General features: G+C 35.4%; 2 protein-coding genes across 2 annotated transcripts; one reads left to right on the top strand and one right to left on the bottom strand.

The window, feature by feature from the left end:
- Positions 1 to 1,120: 1,120 nt before the first annotated feature.
- Positions 1,121 to 5,590, bottom strand: LOC124161600 (E3 ubiquitin-protein ligase RING1). Its single transcript, XM_046537989.1, has 2 exons — positions 4,273 to 5,590; positions 1,121 to 2,310 (listed from the first exon to the last, which is right to left on the bottom strand). Exons 1-2 carry the CDS (start codon positions 5,369 to 5,371, stop codon positions 2,099 to 2,101), a joined length of 1,311 nt encoding a protein of 436 aa, XP_046393945.1. The 5' UTR covers positions 5,372 to 5,590; the 3' UTR covers positions 1,121 to 2,098.
- Positions 5,591 to 5,618: 28 nt separating this feature from the next.
- On the top strand, positions 5,619 to 21,014 carry LOC124161582 (zinc finger protein 271-like). The gene is made up of 14 exons (XM_046537965.1): positions 5,619 to 5,698; positions 5,891 to 6,047; positions 6,124 to 6,322; positions 6,424 to 6,603; positions 6,687 to 6,813; positions 8,739 to 8,887; positions 10,698 to 11,186; positions 12,548 to 12,664; positions 13,833 to 13,940; positions 14,209 to 14,332; positions 17,297 to 17,514; positions 18,261 to 18,426; positions 19,378 to 19,533; positions 20,684 to 21,014. The coding sequence occupies exons 1-14, from the start codon at positions 5,668 to 5,670 to the stop codon at positions 20,833 to 20,835; spliced, it is 2,373 nt and encodes a 790-aa protein (XP_046393921.1). The 5' UTR covers positions 5,619 to 5,667; the 3' UTR covers positions 20,836 to 21,014.
- Positions 21,015 to 22,289: the final 1,275 nt, after the last annotated feature.

A 22,289-nucleotide genomic window follows, 5' to 3' on the forward strand; every position in this document is an offset into this window, starting at 1 on the left:
ACTAGACCCACTACTTAGGATCATAACAAACATGTCAGCTAGCTATTTAAGGTGAAACACATACATTCACTGTGTAACACAACCCTACTGATTGAAATGACCTCTGAATGGAGTTTTGCAGCCAAGTTGAAAGAAATGAGATAGGCATCAACTGTGTGGCACTTCCAGGCGGGTAGCTGGGTGGAACACCTTTCAGTGGCTTTAGTTCAACCCCACGGTAGCAAACGCACGGAAATTAGGAATACCAAGTCCCAGTAGTGGGCATATCCCAAATTCTAAAGGCACAGTGCTAGGAGGGCCTCACAATGAAGGACCTATAGTGTAGTCCTTAGGTGAAGCGGGCCCGAACGGTGGCAGCCCTTTGTTCCTCTCCTCCTCCAGCTTCCATTGGCAGTGGCGTAGCCAGGGGTGGAGTCCAGGGGGTCCAGAGCCCCACAAAATATAAAAACACAATTATTTTCCTTCATAGAAGAAAACAATATACCTACATATTGAAAAATCATGAATTTACAAAATATTTCTTTAACAAATGAAGTTTTTCCAATTACAAAAAATCTTTAAATTATGTAGGTTAAAACCCTCTACTTAGTACCATGTATTTCAAAATATTTCACCCCTAGTTTTGGACCCCCCTGAATGAAATTCCTGGCTACGCTACTGCCCATTGGTTGTAGGCCACTGGGTGCAGCGCCTCCAGGTAATGGCTAGAAGATGAACCTAAGTATGACCCACCGGTGGGTCCAGCAACAGTCTGAACCTTCAATAGTATCAAAGATAGAGATTAAAATATGCAACAGTATTTTTTCTATTTTCTATTTCATGAAATTTATTCACTTTGTATGAATACCAGCAACTTCCTACAAATAAATGTGGTTTATACTTCACAAGCCAAACTAGAGAAGATACCATTTGCCATTGGAAAAAGGGCATAAATATTTTGAATAAATCTGATTATTTTACACATGTATAAAATTTAAATAAGCAAAAACAAGAATGAATAATTGATGCATCAGAAAAACCAATTGAACTCTCTTGGTCCGTAAAAAAGTAACCTTAAACTTTTACTACACCAGACCATAGTATCACAAAGTCAGAAACTGAAAATAACAACTAAGAATCATACATCTGACACCTGGATTTAATCATTTTCTGACATATGTATATACAGCACCATTGTACGCACTTATCCATGTTTGGTATTACTGCTGGAGATAAAAGCCAGATACTTATTTGCTCTGAACCATCAACTTTTCAACCACTAGCATCCCTCTGGTACTAACGGTTTCACTTCCAAGATATATATTTACATGTTCTTTTCGAGTATGGAAAATAATGCTATTTCATTTTAACAAACAACCGTTTTTTTAGGAATAACAATTTTCCCATATTAATCATACATTCATACTGTAGAATTACATTGATACATGACACAAGGCCTATAATATATTGCAGTCAACTTATGAATGTATTTTCAATCCAAGAAATCAATGTTATGAGGCATAATGGTGGAAACACAGAAATATGTTGAATACTAAAACTTTCATACATTTTTTCATAATTTAGGATATATTTCATACATCCTCAACTATGAAAAATTCTAAGCACAAAAAAGCATGAAATAGCTAATTCAGCAATCGTAATTATATTCATTTGGAAAGAAAAAATTGAACAAAGAAATGGAAAAATTAATTCAAAAGAGAAACGCAATCTAAAAGAACCATTCATATTCCTTACACACAGTAAAAAAATATCAAACAGCAGTAATACCAGAGATTCTTCGACATCTTCTCAACTTCTATATATGTACACTTAAGCATGCTCCATGGGTAGCTCAAAGTACAAAATTAGGTTTAACACTATAAGCTTTGGTCCTGGAAAAGAGATACTGTATATTTGTATTACCAAAAATTCATTGGTCCATTCTTTTACATAGCTCATGATTGCAAAATACTTTCCGGCAAAAAAAAATTTGATAGCTCAAGACACCGTCATCTCACAATTCCCATGTCGGAGAGTCAATTCAGAAGAAAATATGAATCTTGAGCTAATCACATTTTGATGAATTTCCAGATGCGGCCCGCTGGGGGCCAGCCCTTCCCTAGGTTTTCTTCCATGAGTAGTACATTTCCAAAGGTTTATTTACCTTCCAAAATTTTTCATTTACTTGTCTAAGAGTTTGGTTTCCATTCAGCACAACATACTGCCCTGGGGTTGGAGCAATGTATATGCAAAAGTTGAGTGGACTGTTAGGTATTTCAGAGTCCAGATCCAAGGTCAAACGGACGGCCAAATACTTGCTCAGATGGTCAACTGCATAAAAAAAGCAACACTAATTAGAAACATCATGATTTAAGACCTACTTTCCCAAATAATATATTTGCACTCATCTGGGGCAGCATTTCCTTTCCTTCCAGAGTTAAAAGGAAAATTGAGCATAAAAGTTTATGGATAAGAAGTAAAGATTTTTCCTCTTAATTGGTGATTAACAATTAATATACAAGTAGTCACAACTTTTAGAACAAAAAAACAAATAAAAAAATGAGTTTCAAAGGATTCCATTATTTCTTAATACCATCATTTATCAAAATTATATTGTCCATTTGTTGAATCCTAAAAATGGGCAGGTCTGTCTTGAGTTATGAATATACATCATGAGAAATGACATCTCAATGACAACCAAAAATTAACCTATGTAATTCCAAATAAAATCACCAGTATCAACACCGATATATCCTCAAGTAATAAACAGGATATTTCCTCCCACTTAAACAAATACCTACCTAAATCAAGAATTATATTGGGATACTAAGTTGATAAAAGCAACCAACCATTTTCCCAAACATCTCTGGAATACTTTCCAACTGAGAGATACGAAGGTAAAACAAATGGGGTATAGGTAAATTAAAATGACTCCATTATTTAAAGAGAAAAGAGTTTTTCAAGGATGATGGAAAAATGGTCACGTACAAATCCAAATGTAAGCGAAAGGAATTTTTTGAAAGGACCGTCCCAGATTTAAGCACCAAAATATTCAAAAGATATTATGACTGTGATCAACTTCCATTTTTGTCTACGTAATTTAGTGATTTTATTTACTTGAATTATACAGTAGAGTACATTATAAAGCCGTCAAAAGCATTCAGTGGTTGAGGAACCTTGAGACATTGATGTTACAATGAAAGCACTGTACGCACAATAGCATGATTGACTGATACTACCTCCTCATATCCCTGAATGGAGATGGAAGGGATTAATAACATTTTTGATAAACATTTCGATTGAATTGACAAAAAAATTAAAAAATCACAGAACAAATGGATGAAAAAGCTACTTACCTCCGTTATACATTTCTACAGAGTTAATAATTTCATGAAAAAATAATTTTTATAACTGTGCGATACTAAACAGGTTTAAAATAGTCAAGTTTTAGAAAGATACCATTAGGTAAGAGGACCTTCAAGCCTTTTCAATAATCATATTCAGAAAAAACATTACGTATGCAAAATTATTTTTTTCTTTTATATATTATAACATAAGTTTTTTTCAATTAGTACATAAGTACTTTTGTGCATATATTGCCTAATGACTTATGCAACGCAAAAATAGCCGTAGAACAGTCGTAGTAGACTGCTCAAGCAGTCAATGGTTTGACGAATATGGGTTTTTCAAGGAATGAAATAAGAAAATTGTGCATTCTGATGAGCAGCGCAGGATCGAAGGGGGGGGGGCATCAGACCAGGGCAACCCACCAAGAGCCTTCCGTCAATATTTACTTATTTCCACACCTCCGAAAACAGAACTATTCCGCCTTTACATCGTTTTTTTATGACATTTAGCAATTTAACGTTCACAAACATCCATGCCCTGGATAAGGGTAGCTTACCCAGGCGGGACTCGAACCCAGACCTTTGGTTTGGCAGTCGAGGACTGTACCCCGTCGCCACCGAGGCCGGCAATATACAAGAGGTATATATATATTTTTAGAGGTAAATCCCATAAAACAGGAAAACAGAAAAAAACATAATGATTTATGAGTTGATTCGAAGTGAAGTTGGGTTGTTTTTTACCATGTGGTCCTCTACATTGCAGAAAAGCTGATCGAATGCTGATTACTGAAAATTATGTAACTTGTATATCCTTTTATTACTTTACAAATTGCAACACCTTGGAACAGGGAGCCTCCCGGCCTACCACCAAAATGGGCCCCGGGCCCATATGCTAAATCTGGCCCTGCTTACAATTAGACATAAGAAGGTAAAAAAGGCTACTTACCAGTAGCATTAGCTGTTGTCTTGATGTATCGAATAGAATTCTCTTTCAATGCTTTAATGAGGGAGTTGTCTCCAGCCATTTCCGTGGGGTGGGGCTTGAACACAAGCTCTATATCCTCTCTAGCCGGTTCTGAAGGCCCTTCTTCTGGGGAATCATGATCCACTTCAGCGCTTGAACCGGACTCGTTCTCTGAGTTATGAGAAAGCTTCATCCGTTTGGCTTTGGGTTGTCCCAGGCTTTGATGATGACTAGACGGCACTGGCGATGGAGTTTGAGTCGAAGAAGACGGTGTGGATGGTTGGTGAGAACTGCTTTGATGAGGAGATTGCAGCGATGTCTGACTTTGAGATTGAGCGGGGGACTGCAAAGATGACTGAATAGGTGTTTGAATGGGAGTCGTGGCAGAGCTTTGGCCTGTTTGTGTATTAAGTGAAGGGGTCTGATTTCCTCCTTGTACATTATTTTGAACCACACCAGTAAGCGGTGTAGATGCTACTGATTGTGATGAGACTGCGTTTTGACCTGGAGTTTGAATTAAGTTTTGTGAATCATTTTGCATCGGTGTGGGTGTAGATGGAGCACTTACATTCGGTGTATTATAAGGAGTTGTTTCCGCATCGGTTATTGCTTTCCTCGACCTTTGAGGCCTGTTTTGGGATTGAAGTTTAATACCCTCTGTAATCGAGTTCACTAAAGCTGCCTGGCTATGACTTTTGTTGAGTTTTGCCAAAACCCTTTCCTGGTGGGCTTCATATTCATCGCGGCTTGGATAAATTTTCGAAATCAGCAAATCGAAATTCGGATCAGGCCGCAAAGATCGCTTGGATACTAACTTTTTCCGGCACGTAGGGCACTCCTTATTTCCAGAGCGTAAAGCTGTGATGATACAATCAGAACAAAACCTGTGCAAACACTCTTTCGTAGTCATTGTTTTCTTGAGCATATCAAGGCATATTGGGCACATCAATTCACTGTGAAGGCTCCGTGGAGATACAGCGATTTCTGTGTTGTCCGTAACCGCATCTTGAGGCGTCCGGTGAAGTTCATACAAAGACAATTCCCATGTCTTATTCAACCCTGCTTGATCGGTCGAAGCCATCTTTGTTGTGTACAAATAGTCCCCGCTTCCTCGGACTTAGGGCAACTACCATTGGAATTATACTCGGTATAACTGCCTTCACCTACATTGGTACACACAGAAAATTAACTAACTTCACCACAAAACCTTAAAATAACTTCAACGCCCTTGTTTACGATTTTACTAACACCACAATGCTTGAACGCCAAACGACACCAACGACACACGCGAAGGAAAAGTATTTTGATACGCGTCATGAAATCCGCATTCTAACAAAAGAATAGCGATTTGCGTTACAAGAAGAAAATATTTGAGTTATGGCGAATTTTTCAAGTGTGTTGCTTGGCAGTAAGTTTTATGATGATGATTAATCGCAATTCAATGGTCTTGGAAGCGTTATTTATCGTGAATTCTCCCATAATATGCTAAATGAACAATTTTTACTCATTAATGTGGATGGATGATCCTTCTAATTATGTTGAAACGTATGCAGTACAGTAAGTACAAACTCATCAACGAAATACCTGTTATTAATTTCAGGCGTGAAATTTTCTCTTGATTATCATCGTTGTGGCAAATGTATGACTGAGTATGAGTCATTGGAAGATTTCATTTGCCATAAAGTCACTGTCGAAAGATGTAGTCTGGTGTTGTCCGAATCAAAGAAATTACTGGGAATCCAGTTGAAAATACCAAGGTAGAAGAGTGATGATCTATGGAATACAATGAGATGTATAATTTAGTTCTATTTTGAAGTGGTTTTTCTATTTTAGTTTCATTGAAAGTGAAGAAACTGGGCAACGTTTCGAGGACAATGCATTGCCGACCGCAGATAGAGAGAAGGGGAACGACAGTGACAATAAATTAACCTTGAAAAGGCGGAAAGGAAGACCGCGAAAAAACGATAGAGTTGCCCCCAAAATAGCTGATAATTTAATCCACCCATCTCCCGGAGATTGGAATAGATATTCGGTCAGTATATCATCTTCCCTAGGTCTTAAAAATGTGTCATTCACGCTTTTATTACTATTTTAAAATGGAGCTATATTTTCACCATTTTTATTTGATTCTAGTGTAAAAATCTGAGTGAGATTACTGAGAAGAACCATTACAACGATCTCCCTGCCCGCGTTAGACCTGATCGTAATGGTAAATTGATTATTACCGAAAGTGAATTAATGACTCAATTGAGGAAACCCGATGAACAATCGAATGAGTGTACTTGCCCTAAATGCGGGAATAAATACAAAGATGTGAGATTCTGTGTGACGTAATTCGTTAATTTTTCCGTGAACTCAAATACTTATTAATGTATTTTTTGTCCCTTGCATTTCAGGCTATAGTGTTAAAAACTCACATAAGAACTGTTCATTGTGACTTGAGGCCTTTCAAGTGCAAGTTCGACTGTTCCCTTTCATTTAAAACGAAAGGATCTCTAATGCGTCACATGAGACGACACACTGGTAAGATTTTCTGTTTCAGGTAAAATGGTGTACGAAGTGGTCTAAATTGTATGCTACTCATGGTTTTGGCTCTACCATAAAGATTCACATCAAATGATCTTGACTACCTTTGTTCTGATATGTTATCAAATCCCAAGATATATTAAAGTGTAAAGTTGCATTTGCAACCGATCCCTGTGATTAATTTTCAAAGAAGCTCTCTTGTTGTGAAGCCACTTTCAGACCAGAAAGTCATCGTTCTCATTTTCCAAGGTCCTCTGGTTATACACACTGTCCCTTTACTTATTCAAGTGTCTAATTTTGGTACGTCTTGGCAAACAGGCACAGCCCAGTTGTCATAATGAGTTCCTTTTTGCTATTATTAGCCTTTGGCATTATATTTAAACCATCCGTGTCTAGCCTTCCCTTTATCTTGTGTCCATATTTTTATTCCTTTGTTTGACACATCAATTGGTGCCATTCGTTGCACTGTCATAACAACTCTCTTGTCTCTCAGTATCTTTCAGATATCATCTCTATTGCTAAAATTATTGGCTAATGTACATACACCAATCTTCCTTCAGTCGTTAATCAAATTATGCTATCCTGCCAATGTGATCTCTTGAAACTCTCTCAGGTCTCGGAATAAGATTTCTTCACTGATCCTCTCATTCTTCCTGAAGGGCATTTGTGTGTCTGAATGTAGTGAAACTTCTCTCTTCTTCTCCTCCTATTCACAGTTTCCAACCTTAGGTATTGGACATACAAATCCTTCCAATCTGTCGTCATTCATCTCCTAGACATCCCTGCAAAACCTCCAGAAGAGGTGTTAGTAAACCTTCATCTACCCTTATTACTCCAGAGGAGCCAGCTGCCTCTCCTCATCATAGGAGTTTATCACCTTCACCCCTAAATGAACCCATTCACATCCTCAATGAATCAAAGCAACATTTTAGTTAATGTATGTATTTTAAAAAATTTACAGCATTCTTTTATATTTTCTCATAGCCTTTTTAATCATTTTGAATCATCATAATGAACATGCCATTTACCCTAATGATAATCAGTTGTATATACAAGAGATTGTATGTATTAGCCCAGTGATTGAAGCTTAAAATCAGCTGTAACCTCAGAATTCTTTGAAACCAATTGACTTGGAATTTTGTACATAGTGATAGAATGTGCTAATAAACATTAGTGAAGTAATGCAGATTGATGCTTCCACCCTGGGGTGGTTGCCACTCTTTTTCAGGGGTTGACATATTATCACAAAGTAATTACAGTGAAACCTCTATTTTACACTTTTGAATGGACCACTTACAAAAAGTGCAAAATTGAGAATATTGTAAAATAGAGTATCATTTTCTAAAGGCAGTATTGTTTGGGACCTGATAAAAACTGTGCAAAATCAGGGAAAATGTATAATGGGGGAATGTAAAATCGAGGTTTCACTGTAGTGGTATCCATTTCTAGGGTTATTTTGAGATAAAAATGTATACCTCTGTGAAGGGGTGGGCACCACGACTAGTGTGGAAGTGTCAATCTGCACTATGTCAATTATAATGTATGTTGTCACATTCGCTAGTTTTGTACAAATCCTAAAGTCAATGAGTTTTGTTCAAAATAATGCAGAGGTGAAAAGCTTCAATGGCTGACTATTTAGGCATAAAAATATATTGATGAAGATGGAAGAAAAATGATGCAAGCTCTAAGGGGTGAAACGTACATTATTACCCGCATTGAAGGTGCATAGTGTTTTCACTGTTCATAAATACCTTTTGCCAATATTGAGGTTTTTTTTTTCTTTTCAAGTTTGGAATTCCAATTTGATTTCTCTTTGAGCCATTCTTTAGGAATCTGTTTTCAATTAGCTATCTCATCTGAAAAGATACATCACTGCAATTTTACCTCAATCCTCAAAATATTGTTTTTTTCTATTATCACAGGGGAAAGACCATTCAAGTGTAAGCAATGCAACCGGTCATTTAGAGAGTCTGGAGCCCTCACTCGTCACCTTAAATCTCGCTTTCCCTGTTCCACAAAATCAGACAATGATCTGGGTCGATATGGGAAAACTGTTGGAATTAATGAATATGTAAGTATGTTCATTATTTCTACTTAGTTTTACTGTTTGTGGAATCTGCAAATGATTCTGGAACAAGTGGATGTCACTAATACCTTTTTACATGGAGAATTCATGGTGGAGAGGGTATGGTTTACTAGTTGCAGGAGGCTCTCTATGATCTGAAGTAGACACCACTAGCATGTAATCAATCTGTTCTCTTATTTCTATTGGCTTCATTCAGTCAGAAGGAGATAAATTCCTTTATGTTCTGGTGTTAAAAGAGATTATCATTTACCTTGTCCTCTATGTTGATAATATTTTGATAGAAGGTATATAGAGAAAATAGCTGGTTTTGCCATGAGAATATCTGTCTAATGAAACTTAAATCAAAACTTTAGAGTCAGTGAGGAAGTTCTTTTAGCCTGTGGAGGACATAACTTTGATAGTATTTTTTCCAAATTTATTGATAACTTCTGTTTGAAATTACTGCTATTCTGTTTTGAAATTCGGACAGAAAACGATAAAATTGTCATTAATTCAGTATGCTACCCATAACACAAGATCTACCTCTCTAAATGTACAGTTGAGGACCTACAATCCAGAAATCTGGAAAACCAGAATGTTTCAAAATTCCTCTGCATAATGCTTCCACTTGCCTCCTCGTGGCACAACTCTCCGAGCCTTGTTCTGGGAAGAGTAGAAAGTTAGCAGACGCTATGAACACATGGGGATCTCAAACATCGACCACAAGAGCCTGAATGCATTCAAAAATTAATGTATTAACAAAATAAAGAAGCATTTGCTCAGATTTACTGTCCGACTATCTACTGATTCGATCGATAGATTTTTCTTCCTCATAGGAAAATCTACTAGAATTGGTAGAATATTAATTGCATATGCTTGGTTTCGCTAATAGTAGGGCCCTCCCCCCTTGTGACGGTGCGGGACTCCTTGTCCCTTCCCTTCCTTCCCCGTCCTTTCCCTGGAGGTATCGTCGGGCTCTCATCACGGCGATGCCTCCAAACCCTTTTCCTTTCTGTCCGCCCCCTTCTGGGTGCAAAGGTGAAAAGCTCGCGCTTATAGACCCTGCCCCAGGAGTGTAACCTGCGAGCCCGCCCCAAGGGTTTCGTTTACACTGTCCGACTAAGGAAGGTATTGATAGATATCACAATGTCTGCTAGAGAATGCTATCAATGAGAGCTATTGAGCATGAAGAAAAAATGTATTTATTGCTCGTTCTCATCCAGTATTAAGCACATATAGTTTATGCTGCGGTGGCTACAGTTGTGATTTGACGACTTAATTTGGCAAGTTTTTTGACTTCTTCATTTTTCTGAGTTATGATTTTATTGTATTAAAATTCTCAAAAACAAGTGTACCACTTTTTACACAAGCTGAAGACCAGAAATACAGAAACCCTTTGGTCCAAAGCTTTCTGGATTTGAGGTCCTCAACTGTATTTATTTCTGTGGCATAAAACTGGCGATGGCATGTTTTCCAGTTGATTCTGCAGAAACCAGTGAAATTTTTTTAAATAAATAAAATCAGAGAGGTTGGGATTTATGGCTGAGCCTTTATTAGCCAATAACTTGAATGGCAATTATTTTCAGAAATTTAAAATTTTCCTCGTGAATTTACTGGAACTTTTGAAATATTCTTGGACTCACAAAAAGTAAACCACCCATCATTAGTTTCTCGACTAAAGTTTGCTAACAGTTTAGGAAAATTAGTAAAGGAGGTATTTCTGAGTTTTTTTTTAATTTGTTCATATTTATTCTATATTTAACAGGTTTTGCATCATCAACATCATTAACTCTTAATTCATGGTATTTCATTTCAGGATTCAGTTAAAAGTAAATCTACTTGCCATTTACCTGGAAATATTTCAACCCTTAAGGTCATAATAACTGATATTTCCAACCAGTCTAGAGACAGTTTTACTGAGGGGCAAGACGTCTCCTATTCATCAGATGTAGAATGTGGTTCGATTATAAATGACATTACTCCTGAGGAAAATAGTAATTACCTTGTTAGGCTGAATGGGGAAGAAATGAATGAAACCACGAAGCAAAATTTAAACAGTTGCTCCAAATTTGAAAGGAAACAAGACATCTTGATCAGTTTTGGTGATCAAAGCCATGACTTTGGCTCAAATGAGCTATCATGTAAAGCTAGAGCTTGCAACTCAGGAGGTGTGGAAGGCGTTCAGGCCAGTGAAAAATCAAATGTCAATGTGGATGATGAACTCCTGTGTGGCAATGAAGAACTCAAGTGCCTAGCTTGCTTGGAAAATTTTACAAGTAAGCCAGATCTAAAAAGTCATCTAATGGTGAGCATTTCATATTTAATAATGCTTATTATATGCATTAATATTTTAAATTATTTTTCCAACTTAATTGTTGTTTACTGATCTTTTGTAAAAATAAGCATTGGAAATGATTCAAACTATAGTTAAGTACCAATTATCCAATGTAGGTAACTAATTGACCTGTAAAATAAATGGACTCATGCAAGCTATTGATGGTATTTTTTATATTTTCATTAATATTCACTCCAATGATTTAACAAGTTTTATATTCATAATCAGCGTACTATAAAAGATAACTGTAAATAAATGAAATATTCTGACATGCATTTTTTCAGTTCATTTCTGTTGAATAGGCATTGGAGTTGTGGTACTAATCATGATTGTCTCTGAATAGATGAATGTAATAATTTAATAGCTGGAAAAATGGGAAAATTATTTTAATCAAGCAATTCGAGATTGTTTAAGGCATTACATTTTTTGATATTTTAAATAAAATTTAGTATTGGAGCCCAATATCTACATTAGGAGAAAAGGTGTTTGACCCATATCTCCTTCTTAGTCATTAGTAAATGTAATTCCCTGTATAATTTTTACATTTTTCTGCACATGTGCATATTTTCTCATCATTATTTAAATTGAAATTAAAACTTTCCTCGCTACTAAAGTTAACAGAATAACAATTAATCTAGTCCGGAATTACTTATTAACTTGTATGTAATGAAGTAGAGGAGAATGACGTACTATTTCATTATAAACTGGATTTTATGTATCGCATCGAAATCTTGAGGCAGTTTTACACGATGAATAATCATGCACAAAATTATGCGCATGAACATCATTTGCTGCGCAAAATGGAAAATTCAGCGAACAAAGCCTTAATAAATAACCATTGCCTCACAGAAATCTTTCCAATAGGTAGTGCAGCTCCTAATGAATTCAATTTTTAGACACTTTTTCATCTTTCATATAGTAACTCACTAATATGCTCCTAAGTACCTATGTATGTAACCTTATAAATTAAAAAAAATATTTTATCACTTGAGCCCTTTGGTGTATTGGTTTTTTTAATAAAGTGGAAACAGAAATTTAGAGGTAGGAGAGAGGGAGGGAACGTCATTGGTGTCTAAAGGTTGAAAAATGCCTATGAAGAAGAAAAATTACATTTTTGAGAAAATTGTTATTGCATTTTTAGAGTTAAATCATTGGGCTGATTTTTAAATATCAATTCATAACCCATCGAGTATTATTAGAAGTTTACATAGAAATTCCGAAAAAAATATGATGTAAAACTAATAGCATGTTCTGACAGTCCAAACAGCTTAAATTCACTCAAATAAGCATAAAAATAAGTGTATAGCTTCCTTTACCATTTCCTGTTACAGAGTCATGTGGAAAGATTGCCCTTTAGATGTATCCAGTGCTGTTTCATTTGTCAAACAAAACAGCAGCTTGTGAAACACCAAAGGAAAAAGCATGGGATTCTTGCAGAGTGTACAGTGGTAAGTAGTAACTTTTGTCCATCAAATTAAACTTCTTTCATCAGCAGACTTGGTATGAGACTTTTGTACAGTTTTTGAACCCAAAATGCTTTTCCCTGTTGGGCATAAGTACAAAAAGAGAGAAGAATATTTTGTCTACAAATTGAAAGCTATAAAAAGTAAACTCAGGACTGAAGGAGTGATCTTTTGTGGTTATGCATTCAGAAAAAAATTTGTATTGTGATACTTAATAAAAACACTATTTGAATTCTGATTAGAAGTTATGTTAAATATCTTATGAGTTACCCATCATTATTTCATCTCCCATTTATGGGAAAGAAGTCATGTGTCAGTTGAATTGATTATTAATTTAGTGTGTGTTACAACTCTCTCTCAAGTATTCTCAAAATTAATTATTTTTTTTCGGAAAAGAGTAAGAATGATAACCATTCATAGGTTTCACCCTGTTTAGCATTTTACTGTGCAATTATCTCTGAGAACAACCATTATAATGAATTATATCTTAGCATTAAACCTCTTAGTGTGGGATTTATTAGTTTGGTATTTAATTGACACATTGCAAATAGGCTAATGACATGGTGGCTAGTAACAAGCAACTAATATGGTAAACTCTTAGAATGCTTAGGAGTGTAAAAAACACATTCAAAAAGAGTAAAGTAATCCTACACCCATCAAGTGTAGCAAATCCAAAGTGAACATACAAACAAGGAAAAAAATATTGGGCGAAAGAAAATAGCAAAAAGTAAGTAATTGACTGTTACCCTAAATTTAACTAATGACAGTGTGGTCTTTTGAGCTCCTCAAATTTATGTGCTGTCTTCAGATAAGGATTAAAGGATAAGGTGGTCTCTATTCTCTTTTCCAATTTCATCCAGGCTCTCATGTTTGCACTCAATAGATATCATGTACTCCTTATAAATGCTGCTTAAACTAGTAACTCACCTACAAGTCTTTAGTGTCTCTGAGCCTAGACCTTTCATGATTTTGTTAATCCAGGAAACTTAGGGGTGATGGAAATGAGTGTATAGTGAAGATAACTTTGATTGAAACTAAATGCCTGCTTAAGAACAAGCCTCTCACAGAAATTCAGGTCTGGAATGAAGAAGTTTGTAGCTTTAAACATCTATACTTGATGCCTCAATAATTCCCTTTTTTCTTTGATATTAAGGAAAAGAATAGTGAATATTTAATTCGCTCAATGGCAGAGCTGGAGGAAGAAGACATTAACATTCAAGATGTTGTGAAACAGCTGTTCAGGACCCAAAACAGTATTGAGGTTAGGAAAATGAGATCATTTAGGTGTAGCTATTTGGTTTTATTGCCTCATACTGCTATGAGTGTGCCATTATTATTATACATTGCTGCAAGTAGACTATTGCATTGTTGTTAGTTATTGCATTTGCACATGTTAGTAAAATAGACTGTGAAACAAGTAGATTTAATGCATAATGAAATTAATTATGATGTGAACTGTATTCAAATGGATGATAAATATTCCTCCATTTATTTGTAGTTATATATTATCATTGACCTATCTTTTTCAGGCAGAAGAGTTAGAATTTTCTGGGCTCATTAAGAAACCAGCCAAACATTCTTCCAGGTGTCATATATGTTTAAAGAGATTTAGTTGCAGTTTGTATTTAGGATGTCATATGGGAACACATACAGGTTTGTCTTGCACTCAGCATATTACTTCACATCTGCATTGTTGTTGGTATTTTTAAAGTGATAAAATAATCAATATCGCATTGTTTAAAAGCTGTGGTTTGTGTAATAATATTGCAAATATCAAATATCGTTATTCAAATCTCTGCAGAATGAGAAATGCTGTTGAGTAGAGATGCTGTCCTCCTAAAATAAATAATATATTTTGAAGCATACTAAAAAAACATCAGAATTACAGTTAGTTTTTGAAAACACATTTTTGATTTAAAATTTTTTGGAAGGAATTGATGTACATAAAAAGATGCTTGATGGCTTCTTTTATGCTACATTTATAGAGAAATACTAAATTTTGATTGTTTTCACCTCTAAAGTATGCAATTTCTCCATCCAAAAGTCCCTTGGCAAGAAAACTAAGCTGAAAAGGTGTTTGCAAAGATCAATATGGCTAAGTTTGGCCATGGCTGCAAACCTTGACGTCTTGTATGTTAGTAGGGAGTATATTTTAAACAATACATTCATGATTACAATAATTGGCTGATGTAATATAACTTGCCTCTTCCAGCATCAGGTGATGGTGATCTAGGTTTGTTACTTCTTATTAGGCTATTTTATAAATTTCAGTTATTTGCATTTGGTATGAGTGAAACATAATTGTCTTTGGGGTACTAGAAATGCTCGGCTTATCTTAGGGAATTATATGTTTATTTGATTCAGAAATGCACTGGATGCTTAGGAGGTTTCCCCCATCAAATTTTTTTTCAAGTAACTTGTGATTTCAGGCTTTATAATGTATAAGAAACTAGCTGACCCGGCGAACTTCGTACCGCCTAACATTCAATGAACTTATAGTTTAGTTGCACCATTTATAAATAAAGAGCGGCTGTATCGTTTTAATCATATTTGATTTATTGTAAATTAAATGAGAAAATATTGATGAAGTAAAAATTATACGCATTCAGTTGTTGGCTATTTGTGTTATTAACTGCAAAAAAATGTTTTTACGTCTAAGTCCGTAGCGTAAACTTGGCTCGTTCACGGGGCAGGTTAACTCATCGCTAGACCGACGCTTGACTGATGCTCAAAATAGTGTATGAAAAGCCCCTATTAAGCAACATTCGTATCAAATGACTTTAGGTGCGCCAGTTATAGTATCTCTGTTTGGAAAAAATGTACTGCGTAAACGTGCTGCATGCGTAAACGCACCACGGTGTCCCTACACATTCGGGTTTAATGAATTGCGTCAAGCGCCTTTTGATAAACGACAGTTTTTGTTTTCTTATCAGGCGCAAGATAAAGCGAATGAAGCTAAATAAAAATAGCGAAGCGAAGCAGGGACGCAGCGAGGGGGGTTTTTGGGGGTTAAACCCCCCCCCCCAAAAAAGCTCAGGAAATCTTTTTATAAAACATTTGGTTATTAATATTAGGGGGACGGAGGAGTCACAAAGTATTTAACTGTTCACACAGCCGCAAAACCTACCATTTTGAACCTTTTATCCTAAAAAATGTCTGGGGAGGGCCCCCACACCTCTCGCTTACCTTGGCGAGTTTTCTATACCCTACAGACCCGCCAGTATTAGCTGCGCCTATCCTTAATTCCTAGATGCGCCCTTGAAGCGAAGGAAGAAATACAGCGGATGGTTTACCGACTCGTTAACATACCACATATTATTTACCATGAGAAAATCATGGGTTTTCACTGACACATGAGAACAAACATCACAAAATCTGAAAGACTGACCATGCGATTTGTTAATCGTTATCACGAATGCAACACGAATTGGAAATTGAATACGTTTAAGCTCAAAAGGGCATATAAGTTGGGATCATGGAATCTTTGGATTGAGAACTTCCTCATCCCTGAATTTTCCTTTGAGTATAGTGGCGTGAATCACTTTCATTATCAGTTTTTTTAATAACCATACACGTTCCGTTGGATAGTTTTGGTTGGTTTAGGTTTCGAAAGATCATGAACACAGAGCCTACCTTTAGCTGTAAATCGTGCCGTGGTAAGCCAGGTGCGTCCAAGGACTTTAAATATTCATATAGATAGTTGGTGACTTCGTCTTCGTTTATTACAAAGTTAAAAGATTTGAATTCATGCCGAGTACACGGACATTACTGATAATCAACAATTGCTTGGAGATTTGTTTACACACACGGTAGATATGTGTTTATTGACAACTCAATTCGAGCTGAGCTTACCTCTAATTCAATTATTTAAATACTATTTTAATATTACTTTTATATTTTTAACATGTTTGAACATTTAAATTCTTTTAATATTGTTAAAAAGATCAGTCAATACATCAGCAAAAACGAAAAAAATCTTATTTTTTTGACCGTCTTAACAATCAACTCCTAAAAAAATATCTCTAAAGATAAAGTTGAATTTTTTTTTGTGAACTTTTCCTATTTTTAATGTCCTATATGTTATCCGGGGCTGAGACGAATCCAAAGAGCCTAATGTCACTAAAATCGGTGCAGCCGTTCTCGAGTTATAAGTGTTCTAACTAACACGATTTTCGACTTTCTTTTATATATATAGATTATGTGTGATGTTATGAGTAGGAATTAATTTTTGAGAATTGATTGAGAAGAGGAAGCTGATATGTCATTGATTGGGTTGGTTTGGGTTCTCTCGATTGCCCTACCAACTTCGATTACCTGTAGGCAGCGAGGGGTGGATGAGAAGAAATTTGATGAGGGTAAATTATGTATAGGGTCATAACATATGGTACAAAATTTCCAGAAATTGGTTTTACATATTACGTTGCTAAAAAATGGAGTATAAGTAAAATATCCTAAGCAAATTAATAAAAGTTTTAAACACAGCATTTATTATTAAATTACATTAGTATAATCGTATGTGAAACCAGTGCCCAAGTCCATGAAATTAATGGCATCATGAATGCAGTGATCTTCTATTTTCAGTAATGTAAATTCATGCAATGTTCCATTTTTTAATAGGAGATAAGCCATACACATGTGACATATGCAAGAAAAGTTTTTTCCTGAAAGACTCCCTGAAGAAGCACTCAGTGTGCCACTCAGATGAAAGGAGATATCGGTGTGGAGAATGCTACAAATCGTTTAAGCGATTGTCTCATGCGAGGGATCACTTAAGGATTCACTCATCTTCCTATCCATACCAATGTACAAAGTGTGGAAAAGCTTTCAGGTGGCAGGTATGTCAAGTGATGTCTTTAATTTTTAATGGGATGAGATAATTAATTTGCACTATGGATGTCAAGAACACAAAACTTAGCTATTTTTCGCCAATGTGTTAGAGTATTCCTTCATCATTGGTTATAATAAAAACATTAAAATCATTTAAACTTTGCATCACAAAATAGATTAGGTATCATTGTTTCAGAAAACTCATCCCATTTATGCTTGAGATGAGGTAATTTATGTGACATAAATGAAACTTTGTGCAATTTCTGTGAATTAGTTCACTGTTTTAGGCTACAGTTAATGAAAAACTGAAAAACCCTGGATGTATGCAATCTTTCAATTTTTTATGTTTTAATTATTGCAAGTTTTTGTTATCATTTGGGTGAATTGGGGCTGCATGTAATATGTCTCATTGACAGCCCTCAGTAGTATGTTTAAGGGCACGATTGGTAGATGAAAAAATCATTGTGTACTTTTTTTTATGAAATCTGTTGAAAGGAAATTGCTAGCACAAAATTCATGGGACCAGTGATGAATAAAAGGGCTTGCAGATCAGCATATAGAGTCCTTTGAGGTGATCTGAGATAGTACATCATTGGCTTGTATAGTATAGCAGAGTACAGTATTTCTATGTATCATATATGTCAGTCTGCTCAATAAATTTTGTATTTATGCAAACTGAGCCGAAACATTCTCATATTCTTTTGATGAATTGAATCCAAGGAAGTTTCTTTATTGTACTTAAATTTTATTCTAGGCCACTCTCAAATCTCATGAATTAAGCCATGGAGGACCTGCTTTAAGGCTGCATCATTGTGATACATGTGGAAGGAGATTTCCATCCAAGTGGTCCCTTGTGAGACACCAGCGCCTCCATTCATCTGAAGCTTCTGGAGCTACTCAAAGTTGTGTGGCAAAATTTGGTGGGTTATAAATAGCTTCTGATAGATAGAAACAAATTCTTGTGTATGAAATATTTACTAATTGTACATCATTTTGGCACTCAAGCCAAAGCATTGTTTAATATATATTTTTTCTTAAATCAAGTTCAATCTTTACAAAAACCAGCCATTCACTTTTTCACATTATGGCCCTCAGAATGCCATAGTTTTTCCATAAAATAAATATGTAGTCATGTCTGCCATTTACGATCAGGTTTATAAAAATGTAATTCGGATTAAATCATTTTTGTGATCATATCCTCCACCATATAACTCCATATCTGCACCACCTCACAGGAATGTTGGGTCCCCATTCAGGTGCCCAATGATGGGAAGTAAGAATTCAAAGTGTTAAAAGTTAAAGCAAAGTCAAAACGTTGTGATTCAGGAAAAACAGAAAAAATAGCATTATTAGCTACCATGAGTGCTATGGAGAGATGAATATCTTCATTTTACTTTATCACTGCTCACTCCTGTGCATAGAGTAAGATTTTGCTGAATTGTTTTGAAAGAAAAGACATTAGGGAACCTTCACATTCACCTTTAGATTTTAATTTAATAAAACGTTGAGTACCATACAGTTAGTATTATAGGTTTATGATCATATACTCTACCTAACCACTCACTGTATTTTTTTCTGTTAAATCTTTTGGTCTCAAACCAAGCATATCTGGATTGTGTAAAAGCGTTATGAAATTCCTTCTCTTGAATGTTTGCTGAATTTAGAAGCAGTGTGTTGAAAAAGTCATCAGGTCTAACCATATGGGTGTACTGAAATATGAAAAGATGCATGTATTTGATATGGATGAAATTTTGCGACAATATTTTATAGATGGCAGACTTTAGATACCCAAATTTGCTTTAATGTAATGCCATGATGCCCAAAGTGGTACATGTTTGTCTTTTGAATGATTAAGCTCTTTTATATTTCAGGTGCATCCAGTTTGAGTTTGGGTGAGTTTTCTCGAAATGAGGAAAAAGATTTGGCTTGCATATCAGATCAAAAAGTTATAAATCTGGCTGAAAATGCATTTCTAGATCAGAAGCAAGGCAGTATCACTTTTGAAGATCAAGTGTCATCAATTTCAGGTGAGAGAATTTAATAAATGAATGGAAAACTTTGCCAATGAGATACCTATTCCTCAGCATAATTTCAGTTAACTTATGCCTTAGATGGTACATTACAGCCTTTGAGGAATCTGACATGTGATGAGTATGTATCTTGCAAGGGATGGGGATAGGGCATGATTAAGTTACCAGCCATGCGTGTAGCTCATATGAAGCCTTACTTTTTGGGGAGGCATGAACTGCTAGGGAAATATCCCTTCAGTGATTTTTAAAATTTTAGATCATAATAAGATTTTTGGAAGAATTTTTAGCCTTAAAGAGCAACTGTAGGTATGTCGGATAGAAAAACCCAAAGCAGAATAGTAATGCATATGTACGTCCACTTAATTTTTGTTTTCGTTTGGAGAATAGTTTTTGACCAACCATTAAATACAAACATTCATTCTCCATGGCCATCATTCAAAGTATATGTGTACTTACTGGTTTACAACTTAACATACAGTAATATGTGGAAATCATTCAGGGCTAAGGCACTGACAATTGTATTAGAAACCAAATTTTTATTATATTGTTTTGGGACATGGGCATACAGCTGCACCCCCCTAGAAGCAAAAATCGCAAATGTCTTTAAGGAAAGTAATATTTTTTCAAGCAAATAATTTTAAGAGCTGTTACTGTTTCCTTAAAATGTTGATTTCATTCACCTTTTCCATACTTAAATGTTACCTACAACTTGAACAACCCTGGCTTGCTCCCTCGAGTTTTGATCCTGGGTACACCCTTGTTTTAGGACACTAATCGTTAACCTGAATATGTACGAAAACATACATTCAGATGTGCGTTGGAAAGGTTTGTGACCAGCAGTAAAATATGTACATATATGTATTTTGAGTGTAGATATGAAATTACTCTTTTTTACGCTTTTCTTAACTCTCTGCTCTTTGGGTAAACTGATGGTAAAAGAGAATATTTATTCATAATTTATTGTTGATTCGTATAGGAATAAGCTACTTTTGAGTGCTGTTAGAATTCAATATTTAAAAAAATAGACACCCCTGACAGCCCTTAATCATCAAGTTCTCTTTATTTGTGTGGCATTACGTGCATAATCTAAAGGGAGATGTAAGTCCATTATATGTAACTATGTACATCATTTGTTCTCTCTTCTCAGTCACTTCTGATAACCTGGCTCCTGCTGGCCAGACTTACGTCTTGATCACTCAAGAGGATGGGTCTTCTTGTCTTGTTCCCACTGTTGCTATTGTTGAAGAACTTCATGAAGAAACCTCTGCTGTCAATAACATTGAAGGTAGTTTCCAATAATATCCTAGGAACTTTTGTTGATGCATAGTTGCAATGAAGTGTTATTATGCCAGGAGGATAATGCATTATCTTTACTTATACCTTTTTGTGACTAAACTGTACCTGAAGTGAAATGTGGTTGGTATTCAAAGTATTTATGGAACTGATTTATATTGTATAATAAATTAAATTTTATAATATTTAGATTTGTTATATTTTTTAAGCTATACCAGACAAACATTTTCTTTGGAATTATTCATGTTTTGCTAATAGTATATGCATCATGTGTTCAAATAGTTACGTAGCTCTCTTCAGAATGTGGCCCCTATATTGTTGATGTAAGGGTTTTTTTTTCTTCTAAGAATAGTCATAGAGTGTTGGCTATAGTACAAAAATACACTGAAACCGCTAACTTACGGACAATAATGGTCCTATAAAATATGCCCATAAGTGAGAGGTGTATGTAAGTTGGATGTGCCCCAAAGATAATCTCTTTTTTACACTTTCTTTTAGTAGAATATATTATTCCATAGTAATTCAAGGCACTTGGAAGAAATCCTTTATTTTAAATACCACTTCTGAATAACTAAAATTCATCGGAAATAATAAAGCTAAGTAAAACCTTTATCCACGTGTGTACTTGTAATTAAAATTCTTGAAGCATTAAAACATTTTAATGAAAATACACACAAAAAATAGCTTACTTAGGTGTAAAGAAATCCCTGATTTTGGTTTGGTTATTTCTTTTTGTGACAAAGTATTAAAAAAATTTAATTGTACATCAGTTAAACTACTTATTGCCTTGCTGCTGTCTTTTGAAATGCAAGAATTTTTAACTTCCCTTTGATGCTCTGCTTTGGTATATGATACCATAAGCATCTCATCCGGTTTAGGTTCAGTCTCGCTTTCTTCACTTTCACTGATGTCATCATCTCCTTCAGCAAGAGTACTTCTAATAAATTTTTCTATGTCTAACTTATCTGTTGACAGTACAGTGAAACATAAACTATTTCATCTGTCGTGAAGAATAATATGAATGAACTGGACTTTAAATCACAGACATATCAAGCAGTGGAAATGAGTAATCAGGTCAGGCTCGTGGGGTGTCACTCCTGAGGATTGGGTCTGCAAGTCCGAAACTTTTCACCTGCACACCTCAAGAGGGGAAGGACAGAGGAACCAAATAGGATAGGAAGTGCCACCATGATGAGAGTCCGACAACACCTCTAGAGAAATGATAGCGATGGAAGGAGTAGGATAGGGACCCCAACACCATCATTAGGGTGGCGTGAGTCACTACTAGCGAAACCATAATTTAATGTTTCTACGGAAGGGAAAGATTTTTCTATGGAGAAGAGAAACCCTGCAATTTTCCGTAGATAGACATATCAAGCAGTGCAAAAATTCATTAGAATGAATGGTCTGAAATTTTGATGCAAAAGCAGTTGAAAATATCAAAAATTAAATTGAATGAA

Source organism: Ischnura elegans, chromosome 1, assembly GCF_921293095.1.
Source record: "Ischnura elegans chromosome 1, ioIscEleg1.1, whole genome shotgun sequence".
Lineage (NCBI taxonomy): Eukaryota > Metazoa > Arthropoda > Insecta > Odonata > Coenagrionidae > Ischnura > Ischnura elegans.